Source organism: Hemitrygon akajei, chromosome 12 (genome assembly GCF_048418815.1).
Source record: "Hemitrygon akajei chromosome 12, sHemAka1.3, whole genome shotgun sequence".
Taxonomy (NCBI): Eukaryota; Metazoa; Chordata; class Chondrichthyes; order Myliobatiformes; family Dasyatidae; genus Hemitrygon; species Hemitrygon akajei.
In genome coordinates, this window is record NC_133135.1 from 63,267,291 (window position 1) to 63,289,166 (window position 21,876).

At 38.7% G+C, this 21,876-nt stretch overlaps 1 protein-coding gene across 1 annotated transcript in view; it reads right to left on the reverse strand.

Annotated features, from left to right (window-relative positions):
- Positions 1 to 21,876, reverse strand: part of lamc1 (laminin, gamma 1) — a 243,335-nt gene that overhangs the window by 90,443 nt on the left and 131,016 nt on the right. The window contains exon 3 of the mRNA XM_073063281.1: positions 6,826 to 6,956. Coding sequence (XP_072919382.1) covers positions 6,826 to 6,956 — 131 coding nt within the window. The remainder of the gene's footprint in view (positions 1 to 6,825; positions 6,957 to 21,876) is intronic.

Consider the following 21,876-nt stretch of genomic DNA (forward strand, 5'->3'; position numbering starts at 1 on the left):
GAAGAAAAAAATGGAAGATAAATTAAAACTACTTATTTTATTAATTGCTATTCCATTGATCTGCTCTGGGCCAGAGTTTTGAAGAAAGAGTTTTGAATCTTTGAAATTAACCTTTGAACCTTTAAATAATTATTGGATTGATACCATTGGTATTATTCCTGCCAGTATATTTAATGCACAGTAGTTTTATTGCATTTGTTAAATTATCATTATTCAAAATATCAGTCATGTATGTTGGCTTCAGGAAATGTTATAGCCGCTGACAAATTACTGAGGATTCCATTTACGCAATTAGAATCCTCTAAAGTGCCAAAAATTAATTTGCAACACAAGCTTGTGTGGCTGGATAGGTTTCAGAGATCTGTTCCGTATATTCTGCCCTTGAATCTAAAAATTGTGGGAAAACAGTGACAGAGTAATGTTTTGATTTCTATCAAAACGTCCTTTTCGAGGATGTAACCAGGAAGTTAGACAAGGGAGAGCCAGTGGATGTAGTGTACCTCGATTTTCAGAAGGCATTTGATAAGGTCCCACATAGGAGATTGGTGGGTAAAATCAAAGCTCAGGGCATCAGGGGGAAGGCATTGACATGGATAGAAAACTGGTTGGCAGATAGAAAGCAAAGGGTAGCAGTGAATGGGTGTTTCTCGGAATGGCAGGTGGTGACTAGTGGGGTGCCACAGGGCTCAGTATTGGGACCACAGCTGTTTATGATTTACATCAACAATTTAGATGAAGGCATTGAGAATAACGTCAGCAAATTTGCTGATGATACTAAGCTGGGTGGCAGTGTGACATGTGATGAGGATGTTAGGAGAATTCAGGGTGACTTGGATAGGCTGGGTGAGTGGGCAGATACTTGGCAGATGACGTTTAATGTGAATACGTGTGAGGTTATCCACTCTGGGAGTAAGAACAGGAAGGCAGATTATTATCTGAACGGTGTAAAGTTAGGTAAGGGAGAAATACAAAGAGATCTAGGAGTCCTTGTTCATCAGTCACTGAAGGTGAATGAGCAAGTGCAGCAGGCAGTGAAGAAGGCTAATGGAATGTTGGCCTTTATTACAAAGGGAATTGAGTACAAGAGCAAGGAAATCCTCTTGCATTTGTACAGGGCCCTGGTGAGACCACACCTGGAGTATTGTGTACAGTTCTGGTCTCCAGGGTTAAGGAAGGACATCCTGGCTATAGAGGAAGTGCAGCATAGATTCACGAGGTTAATTCCTGGGATGTCCGGACTGTCTTATGCAGAGAGGTTAGAGAGACTGGGCTTGTACACGCTGGAATTAAGGAGATTGAGAGGGGATCTGATTGCAACATATAAGATTATTAAGGGATTGGACTAGATAGAGACAGGAAATATGTTCCAGATGCTGGGAGAGTCCAGTACCAGAGGGCATGGTTTAAGAATAAGGGGTAGGTCATTTAGGACAGAGTTTCTCCCAGAGAGTTGTGGGGGTGTGGAATGCACTACCTCAGAAGGTAGTGGAGGCCAATTCTCTGGATGCTTTCAAAAAGGAGCTAGATAGGTATCTTATGGATAGGGGAATCAAGGGATATGGGGACAAGGCAGGAACCGGGTATTGATAGTAGATGATCAGCCATGATCTCAGAATGGCAGTGCAGGCTTGAAGGGCCGAATGGTCTACTTCTGCACCTATTGTCTATTGTAAAATAAATGCAATGTTTACTGTCAAGAAGCCACATACTTTAACTTCATCCACACCATAAAATTATACATACTTAACTTGGAAATAAACTGCTTATATTAGGTGATTAACTACATATCAGAAGGAAAGGTAATAAATAAAAATGGGAGAATTGAATGCAGGAAGGTGGACAGGGAAAAAAAATTCTCCCATTTAAAGAATACTAGACAGCGGGGTGACCCGTTGGGGCACCCTTTGAGAGAAAAGTAGTGCAGTCTGATGTGACCAGAATGAACATTAAATTTTCCTGAATACTATTAGTATTGCTTTGCTTTGGAAATTAAAGAAGAAAAAACAGTTTATTGAAGAAGAAAGATGCGTAGCAAGGCAAATATAGCTCCTCCTTGTTTAACAAAGGATACTTCTGATGGCAACATCTCTGGTTGATCTGCCACCCTTGTGCCTCTCATTGTCATTCTGGAGATGTGTAGTCCTTTCATGCGCCATCTCTTCTGCTGTTTGTTCTTTGTCTCTGATCCTGGAGACGTGCATTTCTCAGCTCCTTTGTCTCTTCCTCTCTTCTCCTTCTGTGCCTGTTTTTGTCATTCTGGAGATGTGCATGCCTCTCCTCCTCTGTCTCTACTTCTCTCATCTTTTTTGTCCTGACTCTTTGATCCTGGAGTTGTGCGGCCCTGGCCTCATCCAATTCTTGTTCTCTCCTTCTCCTTGCCGCTTCCCGACGACACTTGGCATCATCTCTTGACCACAATGTCCCCCTTCTCTTTCCACATGGCGTAATTAGGCTGACCATATTCTTTTTTACCCTAATGCTGCATAGAAGATGCGAAGCAGTAATACCAAAGGAAGCTGATTATTCTTGATGATGTGGTTGGCGTTCTCCTAAATGTATGTGATATAGTCACCACTGTCCTTTGACTGCAGCATAGGGTTTTATGGGTTTCTCGAAGTACGTCCTTACGGGTTATGGGATGTAATGTCATGCTTAAATTTAGAGAAGATCCGATGTTCAGTTTTTGAATCTAGTCAAGACTTTTATACATTGTGGGGACCATTTTTGAGTTATTTTCAAAACCTTTGATTTGTTGTAAAAGTACAGATGGTGGCTAATAATCTATTTCATTATATAAGGGTCTTTCCCCTTTTTTTTCTTGCTTTTCCTTACAGCTCTGACTTTGGTAGTGGGTTTAGATTTTTTTCTGTATACCAAATTTTTTATATTTCAATATTATGATTTAATTTAATTTTTATGAATACAGAATTTTGTGATTGTAACTGTATTTTAATACAATGTATTTGGTACTTTTTTTGACTTATAATATATACCTTCTTGTAGTCTGTATTCCTTTATGCAGAAACTAATAAAAATATTGAAAGAGAAGTACGTCATTACAATAAGATTTAATGATCTCTTATTGATGGATGGCAGTCCCAATCCTTCACATGCTGATGGTGATATGTGACTGCTCAAAATAGAGCTGCCCTACCCTTTTGCTCCGGATGGTGTCGCTGCTGAGACTGGTCGTGAGCATGCATCATGGTGTCGTGTCCCGATTTCCATGATGGCGGATTGGCTCTCGGGTGAAAGGCAGCCTGTTGATTTTTGCGAATGAGCAATTTTATACGAATATACAACCCTGAACGTTGCCTGCATTAAGTTAGCGCATTTTAAGTTGATTTATCCAAAAATGTACCGCTATAATGCACCATCTGCGCTAATTGGAGGTCACAGACAGACAGAGCATGAGTGTTTTAGTAGAATATAGATTGAACAAGTATCTTTTAGACTTCTATTTAGTGTAAAGGCCACCATGTTATTTTGTGTGAATTTTTGTAAACCTGTGGTGAAGAGTGAGTAGTTCGTCCCAATGCCAGCAACATTCATGCAAGTTCACCCAATAATTTTAGATTTAGTAACATTCAACATTCTCAGCGTAGAGAATGTTAATATCTCTATTTTTATATTTTTTCATATTTTCAAAGTTCAAAGTAAATTTATTATCCAAGTACATATATGCTGAGACAACCTTGAGATCCATTTTCTTGCAGGCATATTCAATAAATTCATAATAGAACAATAACGATAAGAGAATCAATGAAAGACCACACCAACTTGTGTATTCAACCAGTGTGCAAAAGACAACAAACTGCAAATATAAAAAGAGATGATAACAACAAACAAATAAGCAATAACTATCAAGAACTTAAGATGTAGAGTCTGCAAAAGTGAGTCCATAGGTTGTTGGAAGAGTTGAGCGATGGGGCAAGTGAAACTGCATGAAGAGAGCATGACTTGGTCAGTGGGGCCCCCTGATGCTTTCCTGTGACAACGCTCCTTGTAGATCTGCTCAATTGTGGGGAGGGCTTTATCTGTGATGGATTGGGCCATATCCAGAAATTTTAGTAGGATTTTCCATTCAAGGGAATTGGTATTTCCATACTAGACAGTGATACAGCCAGTCAATATACTCTTCATCACACACCTATAGAAGTTTGTCAATGTTTTAGATGTCATGCCAAGTCTTCGCAAACTTCTCAGGGAACAGAAGTACTGCCGTGCTTTCTCTGTAGTTGCACTTATGTGCTGGGCCTAGGATAGATCCTCTGAAATGATAACACTGAGGAATTTAAAGTTGTGGACCCTCTCCACCTCTGATCCCCCCCCGATGAGGACTGGTTCATGGACATCCAGTTTCCTTGGTCTTGCTGACATTGTGTAAGAGATTGGTTGTTGTTATGGCACCACTCAGCCAGATTTCCAATCTCTCTCCTAAATGCAGATTCAAGGGTTCAAAGGTCCACTTATTATCAACGTATATAACTCTGAAATTCTTCTTCTTCAGCTAGTCATGAAACCAAGAAAGAAAAGAACTGCAAGAAAATATATCTCAAGGTTGCATATGGTGACATATATATATTATGTGATAATAAACTTACTTTGAACTTTGAAAGTATGAAAAAAATTCAGATTTGTCAGCACCTTTAATTTGATTGTGTTTGATTTTTATCAAACTTGAAATGCAGCAATCACAAAATATTAATCATAGTCTAAATAAGGATTCAAATTTCATTTTTCTCTACCATTAGAATAAAGTTTAAAAAAATCTTAGCCAACAAGACATGGAAGCAGCTTTCCACTGCCTTTCTACAGCAATTCTACTATTTACTAGTGAGTAGTTCTGACATTTTGTTTCAAGCACTTTGGATGACAGCGTGCAATGTCAGACTCCAGTTGTGTATTTAGCCTATCTACTACCCCCATAAATTCCATGAGAATCAATTTTATTCCCTAGCTCAATTATTTGAAAAGTGATTTGCAAATTCTTTCATAACCAAATGGTCACATTGAGGGTGGGAGAGTCATCTGTATTGCAATTTTACTTTGTAACAATTCATTATCTTTTCCGAATGCTGTTGTTTTCAATGACAGCATTTATTACCCATTTCTCAATGGGGCAGTGGTAAACTAAAAGCATTCCTATAATGTTTTGGATAGAGAATTCCAGGTTTTAGACTTATTGACAGTACATTTCCAAGTCACAATTACACAACTTAAAGATTAATTGGAATGTTATTCCCATGTGCACACATTCCCCCATCACAGATTTGCAACGTGCTGCTGAAGCAGTCTGCTTCATTAACTGCTGTGCAGTTTGTGTAGGTACACACTGCAACCACTGCATGTCAATGATACAATGAATGAAAGCTGGAACTTTGCTGTGCCCAATAAAAAAAAGTAAATATTACTCCAAAAGTAATAGCTTAATTGTATGGTTTGATAGGAAGCATGATATGGCTCAATGAGATTTCAAAGTCAAAGCAAACCTGTTATCAAAGTACATATGTTACCATAAATCACCTTGAGATTCATTTTTTACTATTCTTGGAGAAATGAGGGTGAGGGCAGCATCAAAGATGGAGGAAGGGAAATCCCATTCTTTGAAGGAGGAGGACATGTTTGATGTTCTGGAAAGGAAAGCCTCATCCTGAGAACTTTATTTAGAGATAAAGTGTGGAACAGGATCTTCTGGCTATGCTGCCCAGCAACACACCTGCACTTGGGAAGAACATACAAAGTTTCTTACAGAGGACGCTGGAATTGAACTCTGAACTCCAATGCCCCAAGCTGTTCTGGCGCTGTGCTAGCATGGCCCCCTTGTTCATATTGTTCCTTACATCAATTTATTTTGTTCCAGATTGCTGTCTCCAAAGGGTTTCCAACTAATGAGATTAGACTGGCATTTAAGTATTCTTGAATTTGTGATATAATCATGCTTATTAAGTAAAACTTCACTGAATTTCCAAAATAAACACACACAACTAGAAATGTGTCATTGTCTCTCAAATTATATTTTAGATAATCAAAGGTTTGCCACAATAAGCATATTATATAATTTGTAATTATCCAGCTTATTATCTCTTCCAGAGCAATTCATGTATCCCTGAAGAAATGGAATAAAACATTGCCTTTAAATATATTGGCATTTCTTTTTCAGAGTATCCTTCAACTGGCTCATCTCTAATATAGAATCTGGTAATAGAGGCCTTGAATATACATTGTTATTTCAAATAACTCATTCATAATCACATGGAACTGAAGCATAATAAAAGCTAAATGTAACAGCCAAATACCAAACAACACAGAATATATCCTTAGTTGATCATCTGTAACCATCTGTATTCCCTTTAAAACTTAAACACATTTAAGAACTATCAACTCACTCCTCTATAAGCATTTAATAATTTTGGATTTTGAATAGATTTTAACCCGATGTTTAACAGAGTCAGTTTCTCAAAGAAGCTCCAGAATTGCGATGTAGCATTACTCAGATCTCCTCTGAGGAGCGTTAAACCAGTCATGTAAACTTTCATCTTCCCTGATGTGCACTTTTTCATTTAGGAAGTAAAAATACCATCAAACAAGCTTAAGTGAAGCAGAAGTATTTCAAAATTTTAAAAACATATAAAATGCCTGCTAGGGTGAACTCTTTTGTTCAGAAAGTGCATGAAAAGAATAGAAATCTAATGCCAACTCTTTTACAGCATGCAGAATTCTGGCATTATAGTTCTACTCTTTTCATGCACTTGCTAAACGAAAGATTTCACCTGCACTTTCTTTTCAAAAAACTTGTCAGAAGTAATGGGAAAACAAAAGTACCTTCCGCCAACTGCAAAGTCTGAAATAGCATAATAGTAGGACTTCAGAACCTTCGGGTCATTAAAAACCTCATCTCCAAAGGTGTTCAACCTATTCAAGGTTACTTTGATATCAGTGGCTGTCACCCATTCCTGTAAGTGAGCAAAGAATAACTACGTTAGCACTCAATCACATGCATAATTATAGGTTATTGTAGTCAGGAAATTATCCACCAGGAACTGTCAGTACAACCAAATGCATCTGTAAAACATTCACAATGGCCCATTTTCTGCAATGATTTATATATATAAAAAAACTTCAATTATCATGGAGAATAAATGGAAGAACACACCATTTTGTGCTTTATATCCAAGTGCAAAGTGCATGATTAAACCATTCGATAAAATGGCATTTTTAAACTGCTAATTACTTCCAAGATACTACAGCCCATGGATCGAGTAGTAACTGATAAAGCAAGTTTAATATCTACAGACCTTGCAATAAATGGAGCTTGAAAGGATGAGCAAGGGGTCAGCAATCCTGGTTTTGTCAATTCCTTTCGAATTGCTCCCAATGACAGACGTCGTGTTCCCAGTTCAATCTCAGATGTCCATCCACTTTGAGCAGTTCAAGGCCAGGGCCATTAGATAGTGAGAATGTTCGATTCTTTTCAATCAGGCTTTAAAAAATCATTTTTCCTTTCATCCTGGTAACCTAAAGCTCAGAATTGAGCCTTTAAAGCCTGCTGAGTACATTAGAGCTGGGGACATTGGCCTGCTGATCTACGTTCACTCATCTTGCCAGTGGATTTGAAGGTTTTGTGGATACAGGATCGATAATACTTTTCAGCACTTTGTCATGTTTTCTTTCAATGGTCTATATCTCTGAAGTGTACAGGAGGAAGGGAATCAGTGTTTTTCAGCAGATCAGGAGCTTTGTTCTACGTCTCAATCTTCGAAAAAATTTTTTGCTCAGACAAGGTCGAAGTGAAGAAATTGCTATTAATGACTGCCTTTACTGAGAGCTTACTCCCTGAAATGAAAAGTGACTCATGTTTTCCACGTTATGTATCTTATCTGTTGCACAGTAAAGAATCTTCATTTTGTGGTTACTTTCAGTGCAAAGATCATTTTTGTTATAAGTTCCAGTGAACAAATTTACAAAGTTCAAAGTAAACTTATTATCAAAGTACATATATGTCACCATATACAACCCTGAGATTCAATTTCTTTCAGGTAGTCACAGTAAGTACAAGGAACACAAAAGAACCAATGAAACACCACACCAAAAGAATAAACATTAAATGAACAAAAATAATCCAACTGCATGAATAAAAAAAAGTGCAAAAAGGGGGAATAAATACATAAATAAACACACAAACAAGCAAGCAATTAATATTGAGAACATTAGATGAAGAGTCTTTGGAAGTGAGTCCACAGGTTGTGAGAACAGTTCAGAGAAGGGTCAAAGGAATTTGAGCCCCTCTGGCTCAAGGGCCTGATGGTTGAAGGGAATAACTTCCTTAACCTGGTAGTGTGGGGGCTGAGGCTTCTATAACTTCTTCCTGATGGCAGCACCGAGAAGAGAGCAGGGCCTGGACAGTGGGGGTAGTTAATGATGGATGCTGCTTTCCTGTCACAGTGCTCCATATAGATCTGCTCAAAGGTGGGGAGGGCTTTACTTGTGATGGACTGGGTCATACCCACTATTTTTTGTAGGCTCCTCCATACAAGGGCATTGCTGTTTCCATACTAAGCCATATGCGACCAGTCAATATACTGTACACCACACATCTATAGAAATATGTCAAGGTCTCAGATGACATGCTGAGTCGTCTAAGAAAGTAAAGGTACTGTCATGTTTTCTTCATAATAGCACTTATGTACTGGACCCAGGACAGAACTAAAATGAGAACAATGAGGAATTTAAAGTAGCTGACCCACTACACCTTTGATTCCCACAAAGACTGGATCATCGACATCTGATTTCCTCCTCTTGGTCAGTAATCATCTCTTTGATCTTGCTGACATTGAGTAAGAGGTTGTTGCTGTAGCACTACTCAGCCAAGTTTTCAATCTCCCTCCTACCTGATGATTTGTCACCACCTTTGAATCTGCCAGTGACAGTGGCAAACTTAAGTATGCTATTGGAGCTGTGCTTAGCCTTGCAGTCATAAGTGTAAAGCGAGTAGAGCAGGGGGCTAAGCACACAGCCTCGTGGTGCATGTGTGCTGAGGGGGATTGTGCAGGTGACACTGTGCCAATCCCAACTGAAGTCCAAAGACTTCATGTTGTCTCCAAATGTGTAAGCAAGCAAATATTGTCTACGTACTGCAGCTTGATGACTCAGGTCAGATTGACCTTAATGTTGGAACAGAGGAAATAGGCTGTATTTGAGAGGCTAGTGTCTTCACTAATTCACAATGTTATACAGCATGGAAACAGGCCCTTTGGCCTAATGTCCATACTGACCAAGGTGCCTATCTGTACTCTTGTAAGCTTAAAAAGAGACTATGAATAATGGTTGATGTTGCTCTCTGCATTGTCTTCGGAATTTGCATTGTGCTTTTCCAAGCAACTCTCCAGGTCACTGGGAGGAGGTAGTTAATGTGTAACCGGACAATGACTATCCCTGTGGCGAAGAATAAGGAAGCACATCTAAAATACTGCAATTGTATTTGTCTCTTCTTAACGATGGTCATGATTATGCCATCTCTAAGATTTTCTGGCATGACCATCTTTTGTCAGATTTGGGATTAAGAAATTGTGACTAAGGTTGGCAACTGCCAAATTTTAGAACTTCAGCAGGTATTTTAGTTTCTGGATTGAGGCCTTGTCAGTTTTAGCTTGTGTTCTTTCCCCCCCAACCTTTCAATTTTCTCATTTGATGAGTCTGGACCGGATGAAATCAAGAACACATACATAATAAACAGATCTGTGGTTGAGCTCCTCCAAAGGTTCCTTTCACGAAATGCTAATTACCTTTATATTATTGATGAATGCTTCATCCTTTGCTCTCAGTGTGGTGGCCTTGTGTGTTTGGGCCATGGATGGCCCTTGATAGTGTGAAAGATTACCGTAGATTCCGGATTTTAAGCCGCTACTTTTTTCCCACATTTTGAACAGCTTTGAACTTTGCGGCCTTTAATCCGAAGCGGCTAATGCATGGTTTTTTTTCATGCCGCCTCGTAAACATTTTGCCTCATAACAGTAGACCAATAAAATTGATGAGTAGTTCACAGAGGTCCAATGAAATTGTACGATAAATCAAGCGCACTTTCACAATTAAATTATTGTAAATCAGTCATTTGTACTCACCCTCATCAACATGGAAAACACTCGAAGCATTGTGCTGCCTTATGGCAGTTACTTAGTTTATAATATTTTCGCTTAGTAATTCATTTTCTAGTTAAAGTTAGAAGAGTTTTAACTATATTTGTTTTCTGTACTACATCGCGGGATGCTATGATGTCACACCCGGTTTCGCGGTGTCTTGTGGGAAAATGCCGGTTTGCGATGAAACGGGACGGAGGGAGGGAGCGCATTACGCGAGCGGCTTTGGATCTGAGCGAACGCTGCTTTTAAGTTAAAGGTGATCAATAACTTTTCCTGGTAGGCTGTAGTATATATATTTTTTACCAGTCGTTAGGAGATATTGGAATGTTGTTCAGTAAAGAAGTATACGCAACGTATATTTAAAAGTAGCCGCGTTACGGGCACGGTTCGAAAAAAAGCATTTGCAATATGTATTTGTTTTTGTTACCATATGGATTTAATTAAAAGTTAAAAAAATCCTCACGTGTAATATCTTTCTGTGTAAATATCTCATATTACAACGTGGGACACCTGCGGCCGAAAATCCGGTGCGGCCTAAAATCCGGTGCGGCCTTTACAATTAAAAAATTGATTTTATTTCTAAAATTAGAGCCAGCGGCTTTTAATCAGGTGCGCTCTGTAGTCCAGAATCTACGGTAAGCGCAATGTCATGACAGTCGGTATGTTACAGGAGCTCCTGCCTGCAAAGCCATTTTTAGTTACAGACTACAAACATAAGAATTCTATTCCTGTAAGTGATAAGTTGGATTGGCTGCTGTCTGTTTAAACACTGGTCAACTACTGAAAGAAGCATACTGTAAATTAATTCAACGATGAATATCTTTTCTAATACACCAAGAAACTATGGAATAAGTACCTCAAGTTTATTTTCTTTCTAATGACAAACAATATACTGGAACTTTCTGCATGTGCTCTTTCTATCTTACAACTATAAAAACCGTGTATTTTTGTAAATCACTATCTACTCAACTGTTGGAAAAATGGTGCAGTCAATAAGATAGACAAAGAAGATATGCAAAGAATGGCCTTGGGATCTATTCAATATATTTGAGCCCATTATTATTCTTGTGAATTGAGGAGACTCTTAATACTATATTAACTGGTCTTTCTTACAAAAATTGTGTATAATTAAGTATACTGTTTATATGATGCTATGACCTGGAAAAGCTGCTGGAAGTAAGATTTTCATTTTACCTCTGCATACACGTACTTATGCTGCTGAAATCACCTTATGAATATTTCTGGGATGTGCTCTCATTTCAAAGATCTTAAATTTCAGCATTTTAAAATTATATTCACTTCAATCCTTTTGGATTTTGAGACCATTGATTAGACATAAATTTTCTCATAGGCACAAAAAGTTTCAGTGATATGCTAATTACTGGGAAGAAAGATTTTAAACTTAGACAAGTCAAGGCATAAAAATGCTGGAGTCAGGACTTGCAGGTTAAAATAATTTTAAATACAACAGGAATTGGTGTATGGTATGTCTGATTAATAGGCAGCAATTTGTTTAGAGCAAAACTTTATAATATCATATTGTTATTTTTTCAACAAAAACACCATGCTGTTGTTATCTGGAAAGAACTGCGTAAAAAGGTGGAACAAATACTTTCACTTGCAAGGACTTAGCTACAAACTGTAAGAGGTGCTTACAACAATTGTGGTGCAGCATTTATTTCCAATTTTGATAGCTTGTACCAAGTATAACATCTGACTCACATTAATTTCATCCATGAACATGCAAGGCAGAAACATTTCATAAATATATCTAAAAAAAAACCAAGTCTACCATTCACAAAACGAAAGCACCCTGGGTCCCATATCTGCCCACAAAGAGCAGAGATTATCCTAGAAAATAGCCCATAAACCAATCAAGAATCTACTTCTGGTATCTTTTAACATTACTGCAAGGAGGTGTGCCTGCCTAAAAATCTGGTGTTGGCTCTTTACCATTAATAGAACTGTGCATCGATGAATTTAACTGAACTGAAATTCCACCGTGCAATTCATGTTAAAAAATGAACGAAAATTTGAAGTAAAACTGTAATTATCTATAAAAGCCTCGTAAAACATTGCAGGATCAAGAATTTTTAATGGCTTTTATAATTATCATTGAAATTCATTATGAAAAAGTCATAACTATAAGACACGGAAAACTTAACAAGAATAAACAGTGGCAAATCTATGACCGATGCTATTCGATAAACTTGTACTGCTTCTATAATATGAAATCAGATTCAGAGAAAATTGGTATCACTTAAAAATACTACTCTGATGTAGCAGAAATTTTTTTTTACAGGCATTCAGAACTAATACTGAAACTTATGAATTGGCAAAAGGACAACTTTCTGTCAGACTGCTAGGTTAAAACCCAATGCATTATGGAAGACTAAAATTAATCCTACATCTGACATTAGGTTAAGCTGCACACACTGTAAATTGCGCTCCCTAAATGATATAAATAGTGAACATATCTTCAGGACTATGTCCAGACACATTCCAATTGCCAAACTTGAAACTACAAAACCAGGCACTGCTGCACTGGATGCGAAACTGACTTGCAAATGAGACACAAAAGCTGGTCAAGGGCACATCAATGATCACATAGCATGAAAGGAGAAGCTAGGAGCTTCGCTGCCTCGGTATTTGAACCACTTCACTCTTAATCAATGCTGCCAATAAACAGGTTAACTGGCCATCAACTTCCTTGCAGTCTGAGTGGCCATGCTGTGTAGACATTGGTTATTCCATCTGAATATGAACACTGTTTCCATACTTTGTAAATTACTTTCAAATTCCCTTTGAAGTAATCTCTTCTTTTCATTGTTAACATATGCATGCAGGTTGTTGGTCATTAACTAGAAACATCTAATACTTTAAATAAACCTATTCTAAATAATCTCCCATGAATTTGCAGAGTATGTTTCTTCCATATGTGTCTTATTGTAACACTAATCAACTACTAAACTACATTTTTCTTTCATTGATTACCCTTTTTCTTTAAAAAAACTCATTGAGTCATAAGCAATAGTTATGTCTTTACCTACTAAAATGATCAGCACCATCTTGCATAAATCTTTCCCCTCTTTTTCCCTTTTTCATGTGCATATCTGTAAATACTTACTGAATGTCCAACTTGTTACACATTCTTGTACTTTTTCCACTTCCCTTGCTTGTCACAAAAATATGAAACCAGACTTTGGACCAGAGCTCTCAAAAATAAGAGGTCGTCTTTTCTCCCTTTCCATTCTTATACTAACTCCCCAAAGAGAAATTTATTTGGTGGTGGTTTCCTTTATATTAAAGTAGCAATTAACAAAATACATGAAGACTTTTATTAATACTACTATGGAGGGAAGTATATTCTGGTTTGAAAATCCTAATCAATTAACTGATTAGCCTTTTGATTTATAATGGCTGCAAAAAACAATATTGAATAAATAAGGAGGCACTTGGGGAAGTCTGATGAACACCATTTTGTCTTTTGACAATGGCAAACCAGCTCAGCATTTAGTAATTTCAGATAAATGTTCCATTTATAAGCTATTTCTACATATGCTTCCTCCAAACCTATTTATTTAACTGTATAATTACCACTTTCACTGTGCACTGTCACCTTAGACTTCTAATTACTTCTTCACTCCCTAAAATAACAGAATCCTATCTTTGGTCATTTCTTCCACTGAACCCTTCATTCCCCCCCCCCCCCAGTATAATGTAAGTACACTGACCAAAAACGCTAACTCATCTCTTTTCAGATTGTCATTTCCATGTATTTTACACTTTTGTGGATAGATGAATAAATAGAATTTCCTCTGAGGAACTGAAAGCTTGCATTCAATCCTGTCAAAATCTACTCTGAATCCAAATACAGACTGTCACTGGTGTGATAATTAGTGGTACAGGTAATGCAAGGCAGTGAAATAAGACCATTTTTATCAAAGAATTTTTCAAATCAGCTCGATGAGCTTTAACACTAGTAACAATGCAGAATAGCTGAAGAACTTAAAAGGTAGAAATCATTCGCTGGAGTTTTGGATAAGAATTGTCCAGGTCTGAAGAAAAAATGCATGACTTGTTAAAAGAATTAAGCATCACATGCTGTAGAAATAAATCTGAACCAGATGAAAGGATACTACAATCTTTAACAATAAAAGTCAATTTTAATCCTTCTGTTAGCATGGCATTTATGTATATGTTTAGGAAATTGCTGCGATATGCTTTAAAGACATAATGCAATTTGGCCAACCATGGGTCACTTGGAACAAACAGTGCAAATACACAACAGCAAACATGAGGAAATCTGCAGATGCTGGAAATTCAAACAACACACACACAAAATGCTGGTAGAACACAGCAGGCCAGGCAGCATCTATAGGGAGAAGCGCTGTCAACGTCTCGGCCCGAGACGCCGACAGTGCTTCTCCCTATAAATACACAACAGCCTGTATTTTGTGAAAGCGAAAATCACTAAAAGTTTGTTTCTTCCATTACTATCAAGGCCCTGAGGTTTGGTGCAGGATCTCACAAATTTCAATATTCAATAGGTTCCAATAATATCACCTTCATCTTTCTGAACTCTAGCCAATAAAAGCACAGAGCCATTAAAACTCTTCTCATATGTTAATCCTTTCATTCCAATGATCACTCCAGCGAACCTCCTCTGGACCCTCTCCAATGCCAGCACATCTTTTCTTAGATACATCATCATTAGGTGTTGTATTATATGATGTGGGCGATCACGGTCTTAGAAACATAGAAAACCTACAGCACAATACAGGCCCTTCGGCCCACAAAGCTGTGCCAAACATGTCCTTACCTGAGAAATTACCTGGGGTTACCCATAGCCCTCTATTTTTCTGAGCTCCATGTACCTGTCCAGGAGTCTCTTAAAAGATCCTATTGTATCTGCCTCCACCCCATTCCACGCACTCCCCACTCTCTGCGTAAAAAACTTACCCCTGATATCTCCTCTGTACCTACTTCCAAGCACCTTAAAACTGTGTTCTTTCATGCTAGCCATTTCAGTCCTGGGAAAACACCTGTGATTATGCACACGATCAATGACTCTCATCATCTTATACATCTCTATCAGGTCACCTCTCATCCTCTGTCGCTCCAAGGCCGAGTTCACTCAACCTATTCTCATAAGGCATGCTCCCCAATCCAGGCAGCATCCTTGTAAATCTCTTTTGCACCCTTTCTATGGCTTCCATAGAAACCATACCTCTTACTTTTCTATCCACTACCATGATTGTTCTTGGCAAATTTTTCTATAGAAGTGTTTTGCCATTGCCTTCTTATGGGCTGTGTATTTACAAGACCAGTGAACCTTGCCATTATATCAATACCCTTCAGAGATTATCTGCCTGGCAACAGTGGTCGCATAACCAGGACTTGTGATTTGCACCAGGTGCTCGTATGACCATCCACCACCTGCTCCCATGGCTTCATGTTTCCCTGCTCAGGGGGCTAAGTAGGTGCTACACCTTGCCCAAGGGTAACCTGCAGGCTGGCAGAGGGAAGGAGCACCTTACATCTCCTTTGGTAGAGATATATCTCTATGCCACCATCCATTTCTTAGATAAGAGGCCCAACAACTGCTCATAATACCCAAAGTGTGGTCTGACCAATACCTTATAAAGTCTCCTTACATCCTTGCTTTTATGTACTGGTCCCCTCAAAATGAAAACTAACATCATATTTGCCTTCCTTTGCCACATACTCAACTTGCAAGTTAACCTTTAGAGAATCCTGCACAAGCACTCCCAAGTTCCTTTGCCCCTCTGATATCTAAATTTTGTTCCCTGTATAGAAAATAGTTTACAACTTTATTCCTTTTACTAAAATGCATGACCAAACACTTCTCTACGCTGTCACATCTTTGCCCATTCATCTAATCTGCCCAAGTTCTTCTGCAGTCTCCCTGCTTCCTCAACACCATGGGCCCCCCCCCCCTGTATCATCCGCACTTTGCCACAAAGCCATTAATTCTGTCATCCAAATCACTGACATATAACATAAAAAGAAGCAGTCCCAACACAGACCCCCTGCAGAACACTGCTAGTCACTGGCAGCCAACCGGAAAAGGGCCCCTTTATTCCCACATTTTGCCTCCTGTGGTCAGCCAATCTTCTATCCATACTAGTATCTTTCCTATAATACCATGGGCTCTTATCTTGTTTAGCAGCCCCATATGTGGCTCTCTGTCAAAGGACTTCTGAAAATCCAAGTAAGCAACATCCAATGACTCTCCGTTGTGTATCCTGCTTGTTATTTCCTCAAAGAACTCCAAGATATTCCCAAAAGGAAATCATGCTGACTTTGTTCTATTTTATCATGTGCCTCCAAGTACTCTGAAGCCTAATCCTTAATAAAGAGACTCCAACATCTTCCTAAACATGGAAGTCAGGCTAAGTGGCATATAATTCCATGTCTTTTGCTCCCTCCCTTCTTAAAGAGAAGAGACACCTTCTCAGTAACAGCAACTACAGTACTTCTACCCCCCTGACACACTCAAATTTCTGGCATAATCCTGGTGTCTTCCACAGTGAAGACTGAGGTAAAATATTTAGAGTTTGACCACCATTTCTATCCCTCCATTACAACATCATTCTCCAGCGGTCTGATATCCTCTCTTGCCTCTTTTACTCTTTATATATCTGGAAAAAACCTTTTAATATCCTCTTTTATATTACCTTCATATTTATATTACTAGCTTACCCTCATATTTCATCTTTTCTCTCCTTTTGCTTTTTATTTACCTTCTGTTGGTGTCAACCTGTAACTGTTAACCTGCTCAGTTGAGGAAAAACACCAGAGACACGAAATTACCTCTGAAACAGTTTTTATTCAGAGAGTTCGCAGCCCCCACGCACTTCAGGCGTAAGGTAGCCAACTCCCAATTTGTCGGTTTACAAAGGTCATACTTATACCCAAAAGCAGGGTACTACATTCGCAAATATGGTTACCGATTCAAATTCATCAATTGATTGGCTATTGCATAGCTAAGCACGCGAAATACTCGGAATAAGCAAAGACGCAACGTTAATACTTGGAATTAAGTACGGACGCACTCAAAACACTGGAAATAGGTATAGCTCAAAATACTTTGCCAAACATATTGACATGTGGTCGCAGGTTCCCTTTTCCTTGTGGTTTCCACGTCTTGCCTGGCACCTTATTTTAGCTACCTCTCCTTATACTTCCCCAATGACGTACCTCTCCCTGGTCCTGTCTACATATTTTGCTACACTTACCCCTCCGCCCACCCCCTCTACATGTACCCATTACCCTCTTCACATTCTCATTGGTTTCTAAAAGTTTCCCAATCCTCTAATATTCCACTATTTTTGCTGTATTATATGTCTCCTTTGTTGCTTTTATGCTACCTTTTACTTTCCTTGACAGCTGTGGTTGCCACATCCTCCCTTCAGAATACGGCTTCTCTAGGATGAATTTATCCTGCACCTTCTGAATTTCTCCCAAAAACTAAAGCAGTTCCCGCTCTGCCATCATCCCTGCTAGTGTCCTCTTCCAATCAACTTTGGCCAGCTCCTTTCTCATGCCTCTGTAATTCCTCTGTATTGATACATCTGATTTTAAGTCATTCTCTCTCTCTCTCTCTCTCTCTCTCTCTCACACACACACACACACACACACACAAACTGCAAGGTGAAATCTATCATGTTATAATTGCTTCGCTGAAGAGCTCCTTTACCTTAAGTTTTCTTATCAAATTTGGTTTACTCTACAACATCCAATCCCTCTGTCCACCTGCCTGTCCTTTCACTACAATGCTTATCCTTGCACATTAAGCTCCCAAGTGTGATCTGTCAGATACGACTTAGTAATGCGCATATCATGCCTACCAGTTTCTAACCCCATGACAAGATCATCTGCTTTATTCCATATACTGTGTGCATTCAAATATAACACCTTAAGTCCTGTATATGGCTACGGATCCCACAAACTGTCTGGGTCGTAGGGGCACTGTACGAATGAGTGTCCAATCCACTACGCAATGCTGTCTGCCCCTTTTTCTTCTCCCTTGCATCATTCCCTGAAGATTGGTCTTTGAGAGTCCATTTGATCTTGTTATGTGGCCATACCATCTCAATTTCCTCTACTTTACTGTGGACAGTAAACCTTTGCAGTGTCTCATGTGCTGGGTGATTGTACTTTGTGGTTTGAGACAATATCTGAAGCATCTCACTTCTGCTGCCTGGATCTTCTTTGCAGTTCCGCTGTCTAGTCCATGTTTTGTATGCATACAAGATGGAGAGCACAAGTGCATGTAGGAGTTTCAACTTGGATCTGAGAGTGATGTTGTTTTCTCTCCAGATTGGTTTTGGTTGAGCCAGCATTGTTGTTGCTTGGGCTATCCTTGTAAGGACTTCAGGCTTTGATCCTTCTTGAAGAGTGGTTTCACACATCATTTGGCGTCTGACAAGGCTGCCTCCTTTCACCCATGCTGTTCAACATTTTTCTGGTGCAAAAAATGACAGATGCCCTGGAAGACCACATTGGCACAGTCAGCATCGGCGGACGGATCATAATCAGTTTGCCGCCAACACTGATGGGCTGGCAGGAAGAGAGGATGAACTGGTCTGCCTTGTGAACCGCCTGGACAACACATCTACCAGATATGGCACGGAGATCAGCACAGAGACAACCAAGCTGATGGTAAAGTGAGGACAATTGTGACAAAAATCATCATCAGTGGACAAGAACTAGAGACTGTCAAGTGGTTCAAATATCAGTCCTGTATACTGAAGTAAAACTTAAAAGAGCTTCTTTAAATGGCGCTTATAATGAAATTATCTTAAATTAACAAATGCTAAATTTTATTACTCTTGCTTTTGTGTGGACTTAGCTTTAGGAACTGGAAGTCATTAAATTTGGGCTGGATTTCATGAAAACATTTCTATGCTGCTGCTGCTTCTATAATGTAATACCACTAACTGTCAGAATTTATATCCTTATTGCAGATCTAACCTTGTATAAGCACTTCATACTTCAGATACTTTGCCCACAAAAACAGTTCTTCTGAATTTCTCAAAGAACCAAGTTTTGTTAACATATGGCATTTTGATAAGCATTTCAAAATAGATTCCCCCCCTCCAATTTGAGAAGATATATTGATTATGCTTAGTAACTTATCTTTGCAAGATTCTGTCAACTTCTGCCATTTGTAGTTTCTTATAGTCACTTTTATGAAATGGAATATACTACGTTTTATAACTCCAAAATATATACCTAAATGAAATAAAAAGATGGGAGCCCGGGAATACATATATGCTTCATTTTTACTTTTAGTGAGGTGCGCATTTATGACACATGGTGGTGTAATGACACATGACATTTACGTATTTTTACATACACAGTGGTGCTAGAAAGTTTGTGAATGCTGCAGAATTTTCTCTATTTCTGCATAAATATGACCTAAAATGTGATTGGATCTTCACATAAGTTTTAAAACTAAAGAGAACCCAATTAAATAAATAACAATAAGTGTTATAATGTTAATATATTTGAGAAAAATGATCCAACATTACATATATTTGTTGGAAAAAGTATATGAACCTTTGCTTTCGATAACTGGTGTGATGCCCTCGTAAAGCAATAACTTCAACCAAACGTTTCTGGTAACTGTTGATCAGTCCTGCACATCAGCTTAGGCCATTACTACTTACAAAACTGCTTCAACTCTGGAATGTTGGTGAGCTTCCTTGTATGAACTGTTTGCTTCAGGTCCTTCCACAACATTTCTATAGGATTAAGGTCAGGACTTTGACTCAGCCATTTCAAAACATGGAATTTCTTCTGCTTTAACCATTCTTTGGTAGACTGACTTGCGTGTTTAGGGTCATTGTCTTGCTACATGACCCACTTTCTCTTGAGCTTCAGTTCACAGATGGATACCCTGACATTTTCCTATAGAATTTGCTGGTACAATTCAGAATTCATAGTTCCATTAATGATGGCAAGCCGTCCTGGAACTTTCTTTTTTAAATCATTCTGTTGCTGATTTACTCTTGTCTTTTGGATCATTGTCTTGTTACATTATCCAACTATTAAGCTTCAGGTGACAGACTGCTACCCTGACATTCTCTGTAAAATATCTTGATGCAGTTTTGAAATTATTGTTCCCAACAACTGCAAGCTGTCCAGGCCCCGAGGCAGCAAAGCAGCCCTAAACTATGACACTCCTTCCACCACACTTCACAGTTGGGATGCAGCACCTTTTTCCTCCAAATATTGCAATGTGCATTTCTGCCATAAAGTTCAACTTTTGTTCTGTGGACAGATGAGACATTGTCCCAGAAGCATTGTAGAACATTCAGGTGGTCTTTTGCAAACTTCAGGCATGCAGCAATCTTTTTTTTTCAGGGAGCAGTGGTTTCCTCCATGGTGTCGTTCCATGAATACCATTCTTGTTCAGTGTTTTTCTTATAGTGGACACATGAACAGAGACTTCAGCGAGTTCTAGAGATTTTTGTAGGTCTTTTGCTGTTACCCTTGGGTTCTTTTTCAGCTCCTTCAGCATTGTACATTGAGCTTTTGGTGTGATCTTTGCAGGATGTCCGCTCCTAGGAAGTGCAGCAACAGTACTGAGTTTCCTCCACTTGCAGGCAGTTTCTCTTACTGCAGACTGATGAACACTCGGGTCTTTAAAAATGCTTATATAGCATTTTTCAGCTCCATGCCTCTCTACAATTCTTCTTCTAAGGTCTTCTGAAAGTTGTTTCAATCGAGATGATGCACATAAACAGATCTTTCTTGAGAAGAGCAATCTCTGACTTTGTGTGCCTATTTTTGTAGGGTAGGGCACCTCTACAATCCACACCTCCAATCTCATCTCATTGATTGGAACACCTGACTCCAAATAGCTTGTGTAGAAGGCATTACCCCAGAACTTCACATACTTTTCCCAACAAATACACATAATATTGGATAATTTTTCTCAATAAATAAATTAACAAGTATAATGTTGTGTTATTTATTTAATTTGGTTCTCTTTATCTAGCTTTAGGACTTGTGTAAATAACTGATCACATTTAGGTCATATTTATGGAGAAATAGGGAAATTTCTAAAGGATTCATAAACTTTCTAGCTGCACCGTAACTTGTAATGAATTATTCAAATGAACAAAGAATGCTTTAATCAAACAATATTACTCAAATATTAAACACACATAACTCTTCCCTGCTCTGCTATAAACTCCAGCTCAGTACAGGATGCAACTCAACTACATACTCAGTATACGAGATAATACAACTACTATATAGACATCCACAGCAGAGTAAATTTTAAATTGTCCAATTGGCCTAAAGATTTAATTGCTGTGGAAGACTTCTTACTCTGGATGGATAACGTCTTTCCTGACCAGGGGGTCATTCTGCTTGGCAGGCGAGACTTGTGGCTGTGAAACAATCTGGGGCCTTCTCCATGGTGGTTGTCGGAGTTGACTCTGAGACCACAGAAACTGGTTCTGACAGCTCTGGACACGTTTCGTCTGGACGTATGGCATCTCGAATAGCTGCTAGATCTGCTGATCTATCACAGGTCAGAAGACAAAGCTTTGAGCTAATGCTTTCATTTTGACCACATCTCTGGATGACCAGCATGTAGCTCCTCCAACAATTTAGCTCGCAGTCTGAAGGGTACAACTCTCAATACCTACATAAGGCAACTTACATCAATAGCAGGTTCATTCCGGCGCTGGTAAAA